Genomic DNA, 13,282 nt, shown 5'->3' with positions numbered 1-13,282 from the left:
CAGAAAATATTATGATTGTATTTGTTATGGGTACATCTAATCAGAAAGAAAAACAAGGTACATATTATGGTCGGTCATCAATGCTGTTACTACTGGCCTTGTCTCTACTGAGAGCTACAATCCACTATAAGTAGTACTTTCTTTAAGAGTGGCCACGTAGTGAGAAATGAATATTATGAAATACAATTATAAACAACACAAAACTAAGTCTTAAAACAAGGCATAAAAATTATTAGTGTCTCAATTTTTGGGGGAAAAAACGTTAATCTTTGTATAGAATTCCAAATGCATGTATATATATATGTCCCTTACTAGCCCCATCCCCTTCATACTTTTGTGTATGTTCAAAGTGTTCCATGCGCTCATATATGGCCGTACGCAGTTGCAAGCGCCGTAAAACACTTACAAAAAAAAACCTTTTGCGTTCACATACCATCGAGACTACAATAATGTAAAAGAATAAGAGCCAAATTCTTTTTGGGGGAGAGGGGGGGGAGACAGGAAAATGGCTGCGTGCGACTTTGGCAAAAGCAACCCCAGTGTCAGCAGCTTCTTCATGAAGGAGTTGCTTTTTTCAGTGCTTGAGCATCATTTTGTTACTACTTTCATATGACTACTAATACAAACTAGTCAAACTTTCGTAGAAAGTGACTTTACGCCTTTGTTATGGTATGGCCATTAAGATATATATATATTCTTCTCCTCTTTGAATACATCTCTGTTCCCATTTAACACAGACTGAAGGGGGAAAATAAAGAGGGGGGGGGGGAGATATAATTCTACATTGCATTCAATAAGTGCAAGGTATAGACAGGTAAAATTAATACATTTTTATGTATAATATGCATTGAAAATTGCTTGTGCATCACTTGTCAAAGTTTCAAGAAAATTTTACATACGAAGAATGCAGGAAAATACATATTTACACGAAAGTAATCTCAGTATTCTGTACAAACATTTATTTTAATTTTCATGCAGTCTAACCGGGCACTGTCAACCAAAGTTTTACACAGGGTTTCAGAACTTTTTATCAGGCAACAGACAATATACTAATGTACATATACACAGGGAATAAGATCCATGACGACAACTAAACACTGGATGTCGCACATCACACAGGCTCTCTGGCCATTTGATCAAAAAGGACGCCGAAAATATGCTGTAAGTACGCTAAATATACACTCTGATACATTCTTTCATCGTTCTCCGCCTAAATAAAACTTGTTAAAAGAGGGACTCATCTTTTTAAAAATAAACATTACTTTTGCTTTTGTAATACAATATACAATATCTTTCCGATGGTCGATTTACTCTTTTTATTGCATTGTTTGGAATCCACACAAAACTTTCAGTGAAAGGCAACATATCTGTTTCAGAATATAATTATAAACAAGAAGAGACTTGAGCAAAGATAATCTTGAGAAGGAGATGAGATGACGAACTGTAAATATCATCCATATAATTTGCCACATATTTGGCATGTTTAAAAAAAAAAAAGTCCCTTGTCTCTTCAGCTGTGTGTTATATATATACATATATATATATATATATATATATATATATATATATATATATATATATATATATATATATATATATATATATATATATATATATATATTGCAATCTTAAGGCATAACATCTGGCTTAGCTAAAGCGTCAAGGACGTAAAAAAACTAAATAGAGCTGAGAAGGATTTGCGAAGCGACACGGTGAAATCAAGCACTCGTCAATTTATGGGCATGTGGAGTTATTGGTATTATCTTAAAGTGTGTTCATTTGTCTTCCCTTCAATGAAAAATTACCCACCTATCTTGAATAGAAGTCTAGATGTTTGTGACCGAAAGAGATGGGGGTCACCTGGTGAGAGGTTAAATTACGGAGAAAATGATCGCCAAAGCTTGATGACTTCCAAAGCCTTCTTGTCCTCGGACACTGCAAATTTACTATTTTTTTCATCTTTGTTCAAGACTTTTCAGCAAAATTCACACAGAAATGGATTGTTTAATGAACGTAAAAGGTGTTGAACCCCAATTTTTTTTAAATTAATTAAAAGTCAATAAAAATGCTCAACAGGTGGAAAAATGTCACTTTCTATGATGTCACTATTTTGACGAGCGCCGTATTTCACCATGACATCTGGCAATGGCACATTACTGTTTGAAAGTAGCTTGGATGTCATGATCTTTTCATGCCACATCATTCAAATTTCCTCACAAAACTCACTAAATTTGTCTTTTCTTTCTTTCTTTCTTTCTTTCTTTACCTTTTAACCCATCAATGAATGTTCAAAGAAGCAGTGCTGAGTTCACCGACCAGCGAAATGAACTTGCACTCCAGTTTATAAAACAACTCCGCATTCTCTATAAAGTAAAAGAATCTTCACTTTACTGGCAACCAATGCTTTAAAGGTCAGAAGAACAAAAAAGTTTGAAAAATACTTCGAAAAAAAACCCCCCAACAACACACATTTATAGAAAAGTACACAATCAAAGAATATGGGTCACTACATGGTGGAATCAGGCACTCATCAATTTGGGGCAAATGGAGTTATTGGTATTGCCTTTTTGCTTATTCATTTGTCTTGCTTTTATATAAAAAATAATCATCTATCTTGAATAGACATCGAGACATTTGCAATTGAAGTGGGACCAGGGGGTGCCTGGTGTCAGAGATAAAATTAGTAAGAAAAATGGCCAACACATGTTTAGTGAATTCCAAAACTTGAAAAATCCTTGGAAACTTCAACTTTCCCCATTTTTTCCCAAATGTTTTTCAGTTAAACGCACACTAAAATGTCTTTTACATGGATATAAAAAGGATTGAGCCAAAAAAAAACGAATAAAATAGATACAAATTATCCAGCGGAGTAAGAACGTTGGTTTCTTCAACTAATTATTCCGATGCCTGATTTCACCACAATACAACACACATAAAACACACAGACACTATAGTACATTCAACAGACGTTATAATACATTCAAAGAAAAAAAATTCTCAGAGAAAACAGAACTTATTCCATTTCTGAACAAAGGAAAAGCGAGCTTGCAGGAAAAACAGATTTACACACCCCTTTTAATTTTTACACTTCTGTTTCGAAACTCTTAAAACAAGTTTCCGCTCAGCAACTAAAGTACAGTGTGAAAGAGTTCACTGTGCCATACCTCCAGATATTTCAGAACTTTTGCTGAAAATGTTGGAGGTTTTGGACTTTGTATTACCGGTACAATTGTTGGAGTCCCATGTAGATGAAGGGACGTGCAAGAATATCTTTCTGGATACAATGCAAAGACTTTCGAAGAAGTTGCTGCATCATGGTGCTTTGGTCCAATTGGACTCAGCAATGAGGCGGCGCGATAACCGACGCCATATTTCCCTGGAGGATTTCAGCAGCTCCTCTGTAAGGATCACAGCTTTCCTTCAGGGCGCCCGGTGGCCGGGCACACCTTCTTTGTATCAGGCCTGGAAGCCCATCACAGATCGCGCTGTACCCACAACCATCACTCAGTGAAAAGGTCGTGCATAACGACGTACAGGAGTCGGGACTCGATTTGGAGATCAGCATTTTTTAAAATCCACGTGCGATAGGAGTCATTGTTTGCTGCCATTTTGTTTTATTACATGTATTTAGATGCTGCCATAATGGATCGATCGCACCGGACAGTCATCACGGTCTGCTGGTCTGACTGCCGTGTTGTGGGTGTGTCCTGTGTCGTCCTGTGAGGTGTGTCCGCTTGCTTCTTTGCTTCCAATCTTCGCATCTGATGCCCATGCACAACCAGGTGAGCAGACGGGAGTTTTCTTAAACGATCTTCCCTTGAGTAATCGGCATCTTTTTTTCAAACAGGATTTTAAACCAAGTCTGTCCAGACAGGACAAAGTTATACCTCCTCAGAGAGGTAATTTTACGACAACCTTTTTACCAAATAAAAAAAAAATCACCAAAAAACTTTGCCCAAATTCCCTCAGTCAATGAATCTGGTGCACGCCTTCTTCCATTTGCACTGTGTGCACCACTGGTCACGGTGCTCCATGCCGTAGACTTTACGACACTTACGCACCTCGCTGCGAGGCCGGCGGTGCTGGGTGACCTTGACAGTTGTAGGTGCCACGTTCGATTTGGGAGACTGAGCCTGATGTTGGAACAGTCGCTCTTGTGGGGTCAGTTTGCTGTGCCGTCCAGTTGGGGATACCTGTGAACAGAAGAGATGGGAATAAATTACATGCTTCAAAAGTCCATTTGCTTTTTAACATGTCTTCTGCATGGACATTCGAATTTTCTAAAAGTCAAATACAAATATAAACCTTTTTACATCGGAAGAAAATTTAAAGTTTAGAACCTGTTTCCTCTTTACATCCATTTCTCATTTTATTCTTGTGATGCCTTGTGTTTTGTAGAGACTGTAAAGAGGAGCATCACTCATCCCTCCATTCTTCACAACCAAGAAATAATCTCTGTCCATATATCGCATACGTGCATGAAGTATTGAGATAAACCTTTCTACATAAATGACATGAAGAGAAATTTATTTATAAAGTTTTCCCAAGACCTGCTTCATGAAGATAAGACGCGCTCATATGACCTAATGTAGGTGAATACTAAACTAAAAGAAGATAAAGACTTCCATCTGCTGCCTCTCAAGATTAGATTGTTCCTTCTCATTAATAAAAAGAAGTGTATAGGCTAAAATCCCTATCATCACTGCAAAGTTATATAATCTAAGAAGCATGTTCTCTTCTTTAATTTGATATAAACAAAGTGCAACTCGAGAACAACAAACTCTAATTTTGAAAATGGAAAAAAAAATGGTCATATGAGCGCCAAGTGGTGGATGTCAACAGAAAAGTCTCAACAGGGAATAAGGCTAACTCTGCTCACCTTTGTAGCCTCAACAGCACAAAGTCTGCTTCCACTATCAAGGCACCCGGGAAAGAGTAACAAAAACAAAAACATTAAAAATACTTACCAGAGCACCGGGAGATGAGGAATGAATCTGCCACGACAGTGACTTCTGGATCTGGCCTTGAGAGATGCTGATGGGCAAGCTGGAGGCTTGACCTTGGCCTTGAGACTCGCTGCTCACGTTGGAACTGGACTGTGAGTGTTTCGACATCTGAAATGACGTTAAATGAATTATAAGGTAAGTACAAGTGCAAGACAGATAAGCTTTTCTAACTTCTACTTTCTCACTCTCAGACAGTATCAATAAGACAGCATCTGGTTTTTTTTAATTTCCTAACTTTCTTTTTATCATCTATAATTATTTACTTTGACTTTTCATCACATCAGCTGTAATCATATAAACTTCATCGAGGACGCCATATCATTTTTAATCACATCACAAATAAAAACATTTAATAATATTTTGCTGCTCTAGGAAGAAAAATTGGTAGTTTCAAATTTTTCCCTCACCCAAATCATGGTAAAGTAGCGCACAAAACAATCAGGGAATCTCTTTTCTTTCGGTTTACCACAGTTTTCAGATTACACATGTTCGGTTAAATAGGACTCCACAGTGTAATGAAAGCACAAAATTCTCAAAATACAGAACCTGGAGAAGAGTCACAGAAATGGATGTACAGAAAAGTGGGAAGACATGGAGTGACATCAAGCGACTCGCCCAGAATAGGGAAAGGTGGAAAGTGTTTGTTCGTGGTCTATATCCGGATCTAGGATGAAAAAGGCAGTGATGATGATGATGATGATGATGATGAACCAGATTTTCCCTTACCTTTCTCTGGTAGTCGTGGTCAAACACTCCTCCATCACCCCGCATGCCGTGCCCCGTGTCCTTTATCGCCATGCCCCCTGCATTGTCGCTACTGACATTATCAGCACTGATGTGTCTCTGGCGGGGCCCAAATGTAGTGTGTTCCTGAGGTGAAGATGTGTTCATCGCGGCGAAGGACCGTGTCATAGTGGAAATGGACTGAGAGGAGACGTCGACTTCAGTGTAGTGAAATTCTTCCTCATTGTCCGTCATCTCCAAGTCACTGTCGCGGCTGATAAGAGATTAAAAATAAAAGCACATTCAATCATTCAATACACACACATGTACTTTCCTCTTGAACGTCAAAGTCAAAATACAATGATATAGAGGGAAAATGGGGGCGGGGGGGGGGGGGGGAGTGAAGATGATTTTTTAAAATGCAATTTTATGAAGTGTAGTTGTCCAAGTGTGACGTTTCCCAACGAGGCAGGACCACAACTCCTAATCGTGTGTGGAGGGCTTTTTTCTTTCCCCCCAACACACAAGGGTAGTGGTTCCTGTCATTCTTCTTGAAGACACCCAACCCCACAAGTTTCAAACACGTATTCACCGAAGCCTTCAGAGGGGTGAGCAGAAAAGATGCAAATAGGTGGTTGAGGGGTGCTCTGGGGCCATTTACGCCTTCTTTCCTATCAAACATCTATTGTCATGATCCTTCTGATCTTCCTTTTTTTTATGTGTTTGTTTCTCTTTTAATGTGTTTGTTTCTCTTTTAATGTGTTTGTTTCTCTTTTAATGTGTTCTCTTTTAATGTGTTTGTTTCTCTTTTAATGTGTTTGTTTCTCTTTTAATGTGTTTGTTTCTCTTTTAATGTGTTTGTTGCTCTTTTTTAAGACTTCTAATCTATGGCACTTGTGTGACTTTGTTATGTTGCATTTGCCAGGAAACTGTTATTTAAAAAAAAATTATTTTAAAAAACAACAAACAAGCAACCCCAGATGCAAAAAACACAGTATGTGTGTCTAGCTCTCCCCAGAACCCCATAAACAGATCAATCAAACCCCTGGAGTTTGTTCAAACCCAAATTAAGAACGAGCTGATTAAACAGTTTCAAGACGTGTGTGGTTACTCACTCGAAGTGTGCCCTCCTGATGTGCCTCTCCATAGCGTCACTGGTACAGCTGGTGTGGTCACACCCCCTCCAGGTACAGCGAAACGATACCGCATTTTCTTCCTGAAAACAGCAGAAATAGAAATGATGATGATAGTAATAATAATAATAATCGTAATAATAATAATAATAATAATAATAATAATAAAAATAATAATAATAATAATAATAATAATAATAATAATGATAATAAAGCCTTTTACAGCGTATATGGCTCAACAGCAAGCTCTATGCGCTTTGCACTCTATTATTACCCCAGCAGACCACAGAAGACTTATTTTACCATTCCCAGCTTCCCAGGAAGCATACAGTGCGAGCAGCCGATTAAGCGCTACATCAAACACGGACGAAAATACAAGCAGGCTCTAAATTATTATTAATAAAAGTAAGCTACATATGTAAGTACACATGTCACTCTTTTCAATGTTTTATACCCCCAACGACACAATTTTGCTAATTTGGGAAGCTAAATAACTCTGTTGACACCCACCCCTTGGCGCTCATGTCATATGACCTTATGCAGTTGCGAGCGTCGTAAAACCCTCTACTAATTTTTTTTAAAAATATTAACTCGGGCTGAGAGGGATACCAGCAGAAAGACCGAGAACACCTCTATAATAATTCTCCCCACATGGGAATTGAACTCTGTGACTACGTGTGACGACAGCAAAGTGTTTAACCTCTACACCACTGACGCTATTTAAAAGGGTTTTAGTTGTTGTTTTATTTTAAGAAATAAATTTCTTTTACTGTTCTATTCCTCCTGACTGCGCGCGCGCCGTGTTTGACCACGGGTTTAAAAATGTTAACGGACACCACAATACACTGTATACTTGAAAAGACACCCTGAAGAAGTCTCTTGACATCTGTTCAGAAGGAAAATGTTCCAAGACTACCATTCAAACCACAGTCCCAGTGTACTCGACGAGACAATGGTGTTAATTCTTAACCCCCGCCACACACACACACACACACACACACACACACACACACACACACACACACACACACAAAACCACTTAATGTGTGTATACATATATATATATATATATATATATATATATATATATATATATATATTCAAAGGGCTTGCTTCACATTACAAAGCCGTTTAGTTTGAGCTTTGACTTTAAAAGGAGCACATAGACAATCAATACTATAACGAACAGTTTGGTGCTTTTAAAAAGTTTAAAAACATACAGATAAGGAAAAGTAGCGGGTAGTTGGCGGGTGCTCTGGTGTGGTTTGCACCTGCTTTCCTATAAAATACCCATCGCCCTGATCCATCCTCTTTATTTGTGTGTGTGTGTGTGTGTGTGTGTGTGTGAGTGTGTTAAGTCACTCTCTTGTAGCACCTCTAATCTTCGGCACTCAAAAATATGACTTAATTGTACTGTAACCCTCTTACTGAAACTAAACCTTCAACTTTAACCACCCCCCCCCCCCCCCAAAAAAATGTTTTTAAAAAATAATAATGATAATGATAATACATATTAATAATAATAATAATAATAATAATAATAATAATAATAATAATAATAATAATAATAATAATAATAACCACAGGGTCGGAGTTATAAGTCTTAAAAGAACACATTGATACAATAGGGGGTATTTTGGGAGCGGAGAAAAGGTAAGCCATACATACAGACGGAGAGAAAGTAAAAAGTACAAAAGTACATCATGTAACAGCGCGGTACCCAACAACAACAACCACCATCCACCGCGCGGTGGCACAGAGGGTTTGGCAAAAGTCCAAGTAAGAAAATATTAATCACAAGATTAACTATAAGTACGCTACATTATTATTATTATTATGACCCGGAAATCGTGTTGTTTGTTCAAAGTATTCGCTAGATCTATCTCAGAATTACAAAGTTCTATCTGACATTTTCGACCATTTTGAGTTAATAAGACCATGAGGTCAGAAACCAAATATTCTATCTGCTCTATCAAAATCGTAATATCATTCGGATTCGTCATCAAGATATTATTCAAATAAATGCATTTGAAATTACTTGACATGATGTGAAACTCAAAATCCTTAATGTCAATTTCTCAAAGTAGGTACCGAGCGGGCAGAACTTTGTAATTCTGAGGTAGCGTATAAGGAAGTATTGTGTACACTTTGAATTGTCCAGCACACCCAGCCTCAGTAGTGGCGTCCGTGGCCTATTGGTTAGGCTACCGGACCCGTATTCGTGAAATTGCGGGTTCGCGGGTTCGAGCCCCAGCTCGGTCCGACGTTGTGTCCTTGGGAAAGGCACTTTAAAAGAATTTCCCAATTATTGGCTCGGTCCTTTCAGATTGGACGTTAAACTCGGAGGTCCCTTCTTTTAAATAACCTTATAGTGTTGAAAGGGACGTTAAACCTATACTATTTCACCACCCTCAGTCCAGGAGAAAATCAGTCGTCTTAGATAGGTGGTTTTCTTAGACAGGTGGAATATCACAGACAGTCTCGTTATAATACAGGATAAGAAAACACGCAAGGAGGAGGGATGGAAGTGTTGGAAGTGTTCTTTAGTACAGGCGATTGTCTTGGACAGGTGGTTGTTTTAGTTTTAGTTTTAGTAACAGTTTTTACGGTCTTGCAACACAATAAGGTCATATAAGTGCTGAAGACCATAGGTGTTGCAAGCGAGAAATAAACACAAAAAAGAAGTAGGACAGATAATATGGACGATAGAATAAAGATGTTTGATAGGAAAGAAGGAGCAAATCACACCAGAGCACCCTCTAACCACTCAAACATGTGGTTGTTAGAGCTGGTTCAACTATGGTATGTTTTGGGACTGCAGCCTATCTTAACGCTGTGTAGAATGCGCGACCTTTGAATTTAAGACTGAAAAGATAGGTCGAGACCATTGAAACATCAAAAAAACAAAGTAAGTTAAAAATGACTAACAAGGGATTAGAACTTCTATGAACTATTGTCGTTCAATAAATGTTTTCGCAGAGAACGTGTTTGGAAAGCAAAATGTGAGGGGGGGGGTAGTTTTAGTAAGAGTTTAAAGGCACTTGCAACGCAATAAGGTCATGTAAGTGCCGAAGATTAGAGGTGTTACAAGAGAGTAACAAACAAACAAAAAGAAGGAGGAGAGATAAAGACGATAGTTGTTTAATAGTAAAGAAGGAGCAAACCACACCAGAGCACCTGCCAACCACCCACGGCAAAAGGGGGCGGAGGCGAAAAACAACAGAGGTTGATAAAACTGTGAACGTAAAAAGAATTTAAAAAATCCCGACGTTTGGAAGACATTGTGGCACGGCTGACCTCACAGCCCCATCCATGCAGCCAAATATGTTATTATACATGATAGGTCAAACGGTCAGTGCGTCCCTAGTGTAGATCTACATTGCTGAAAGTCTCACAAAACCTCCGGGAAAAAATAGTGCACAATTGTTAGCCTATTATATGTTTCACTCCCTTGGCAACATTGTAGACAAAGGATTTAGTGGCGAGACCTTCCAACGTAATGCCCATCTATGACAGAATCCATGCAAAAGGGAACATTTGTTCAAATCGGGGGTTTTTTCAAAGGACACAACAAAGGTCCGACTAAAGCCTCAATCCACAACCTCACGACTAAGACTCCGGTAGCCCAACCACTAGACCACCTACGCCACCTTCAAATCTTCGTTTTAATGGTTTGCCATGATAAGAGAAAATATCTCTTAAGTGCACAACTTTACCTGTACTTTTTCATTATAAAATGGAAGCTTTATTTAACAAATGGGTGTTTTGTATGATGTGATGTGGGTCAATGGCCTTAAACACTGAATAAACTAAACGTACTTACTTTACTGTATTGGTTTGAGACAAGTGATGACGGCCACATTGTCCTCTCCGAGGATGGACCAAAGCTACCATTTAATTTAGCATAATTCTTCCATTAAACCCTACAAAATCAGATATGATTGATTTTCTAAAACACTATTTGTTTTAATTTGTTTTAGTAGGAGTTTTACTGCACTTGCAAAACAATTAGGTCATACAAGTGCCGAAGAATAAAGGAATTGCAAGAGAGTAACATACACAAAAAAGAAAGAGGGGCGATAAGAACGATAGATGTTTGATAGGCAAACGGAGCAAACCACAACAGAGCACCCGCCAACCACCCAGTCACGATGTGATCAGTTTCAATTAAAACAATCAATCGTAAGGTTAATGTTCGGTATGTCAATAGATCTTTTGTTAGCCCGGCCAATCAGCGGAATGTGATAGGACCGCAATTTGGACTTCTTTTAGTTTTAGTAAGAGTTTTACGGCACTTGCAACACAATAAGGTCATATAAGTGCCGAAGATTATAGGCGATACAAGAGAGTTACAAACACAAAAAAGGAGGAGAGATCAGGACAACTTTTTAGTTCGTTTTAGTAGAGGTTTTACGGCGCTCGCAACTGCATAAGGTCATATGAGCGCCAGAAGATTAGAGGTGTTACAAGAGACTGTCCCCGTGGTTTTATGCACCCCGCTTAATTTAGCAAAATTTGATCATTTTTTGCATAATTTCTAATTATTTTCCATTATCATTCTTTGTTAAAATTAACAGAATCGCATAATTTCACATTTTTGTCTTGGTCGTTTACAATGGCAGTTTGCAAAGATCTAATTTCAAAAATTTCCTGGCATAAAACGACGGGGACAGAAGAGAGTAAAAAACATAAAAAAGAAAAAGGGGAGATAAGGACGATATAATTATGTTCAATAGGAAAGAAGAAGCAAACCACACCAGAGCACCCGCCAACCATCCACAGAATAGGACAAAAAGTGTTTGATAGAAAAGAAGGAGGAAACTACAACAGAGCACCCGCCAACCACCCATAGTTTGGACTTCCTTCAGGTCAAACTCGATGGAGCAAAACGGGGTCGTTCCACACAGTGTGCACAGACCAGTGTCATGAATCCTCCTGGTCCAACCTTACTATAATATATTGATATACATGTATATATATATATATGTGAGGCAGCGTGGTGTAATCAGACGCTCGTCAAAATACAGAAATCGGAGAAACAGGCATTTTCCGCTAGTTTGGAAACTTTTCTCTAATTTTTATTTTTTTTACTTCAATTTCTTTCATGTCCATATATATAAAAACACATTTCCATGTGAATTTTACTGAGATACATTGATTAAAAGCACAAAAGTTGTCATTTTTCTTTGGCGGACAGGCGGACAGGCGGACAGACAGACAGACAGACAGACAGACAGACGCCCTCCAACCATATTGCGACCTAACAGTTGCGTCCTGTAACGTCTAACTATCCGCATTTGTAGTTTGTAGCTTTTTCTTTTTAGTATCAACACTTCGTGACTCCCTCCACCCATCTATTTGCGGCGTTGTTTCATAGTTCACGTAACTTGGGCAAGCAACATACAGGTACCTACAAGTTGCGCCTTTCTAACCTCATAACTATCCGCATTTTGTAGCTTTTTCTTTGAATAGTTGAACCAACAATTAATGGTACTATTTGTATATTATATATGTGGCTTTGTTTCATAGCTTATCGTGTACACAAACTTGTAACTTGGACAAAAAGTCAACATCTTCCATCACATATGGTCCCTATCGGCTGACTAAACTCTCGCTATTTAGAGACCCCAAGGGGAAGGAACGCATAGTTAGCCTTCTGTTCAGGTGAACGAACGAATAATTCACTGGACAGTCATGAACTTTTGAGTCACGGACGAGTCACCGACCGCCCTCCTCAACCACTTCCTCTCTGTGTTGTCCCTTCCTTCTTCTATTCCCTTGTTAATTTCGGCTATTGTTGGGAAAGAACAATAAGTAAGGCAGCTTTTGACAGAACGAGAGCGTAAAGATTACAGTCAATGGAGGTCGGGTACTAAAAAAGACCACGGCGTCACATAGTCTACCACCTATTATGAAGCAGTTTTCAGTAACCTGAGAGAGAGAGAGAGAGAGAGAGAGAGAGAGAGAGAGAGAGAGAGAGAGAGAGAGAGAGAGAGAGAGGGAGAGAGGGGGGAGATAGAGATAGAGAGAAGGAGAGAGAGGGAGAGAGAAAGACAGACAGACAGACAGACAGGTGTGTGAGTGTGTGTGTGAGTGAGTGTGTGTGTGTGTGTGCGTGCGTACGCGCGGGTGCGCGTCAAATTTCTCCCTGCTGGATGAATGAAGATTGTTACTGTCATTGTCTACCACCAATTGAAAGTGGTTTTCTCGGTGACGTTTATGTGTGTGGCTGTAGCTGAGCAAGCCGATTCTTATGCCTGTACACTAAATAAGAAGGGAAATCAGTAGAATGGGGAGCGAAGTTAAAATCAGACAGACAGACAGACAGATATAGAAATTCATTCATACCAGCTGCAGTGAGGTTACTGAACACACAGTGCTACAAATGAGAGAGAGAGAGAGAGAGAGAGAGAGAGAGAG

At 38.8% G+C, this 13,282-nt stretch overlaps 1 protein-coding gene across 1 annotated transcript in view; it reads right to left on the bottom strand.

The window, feature by feature from the left end:
* Nucleotides 1-2,257: 2,257 nt before the first annotated feature.
* LOC101845787 (zinc finger protein 704) overlaps nt 2,258-13,282 on the bottom strand; it is a 27,582-nt gene continuing 16,557 nt past the window's right edge. Inside the window, exons 4-7 of the mRNA XM_005103166.3 lie at nt 6,845-6,945; nt 5,733-6,003; nt 4,968-5,114; nt 2,258-4,193 (exon numbers count right to left, since the gene is read on the bottom strand). Of these exons, the coding sequence (XP_005103223.1) occupies nt 3,966-4,193; nt 4,968-5,114; nt 5,733-6,003; nt 6,845-6,945 (747 nt within the window). The 3' untranslated portion in view covers nt 2,258-3,965. The remainder of the gene's footprint in view (nt 4,194-4,967; nt 5,115-5,732; nt 6,004-6,844; nt 6,946-13,282) is intronic.

Source organism: Aplysia californica, unplaced genomic scaffold (assembly GCF_000002075.1).
Source record: "Aplysia californica isolate F4 #8 unplaced genomic scaffold, AplCal3.0 scaffold00361, whole genome shotgun sequence".
Taxonomy (NCBI): domain Eukaryota; kingdom Metazoa; phylum Mollusca; class Gastropoda; order Aplysiida; family Aplysiidae; genus Aplysia; species Aplysia californica.
This window is presented reverse-complemented; position numbering and strand designations above follow the sequence as displayed.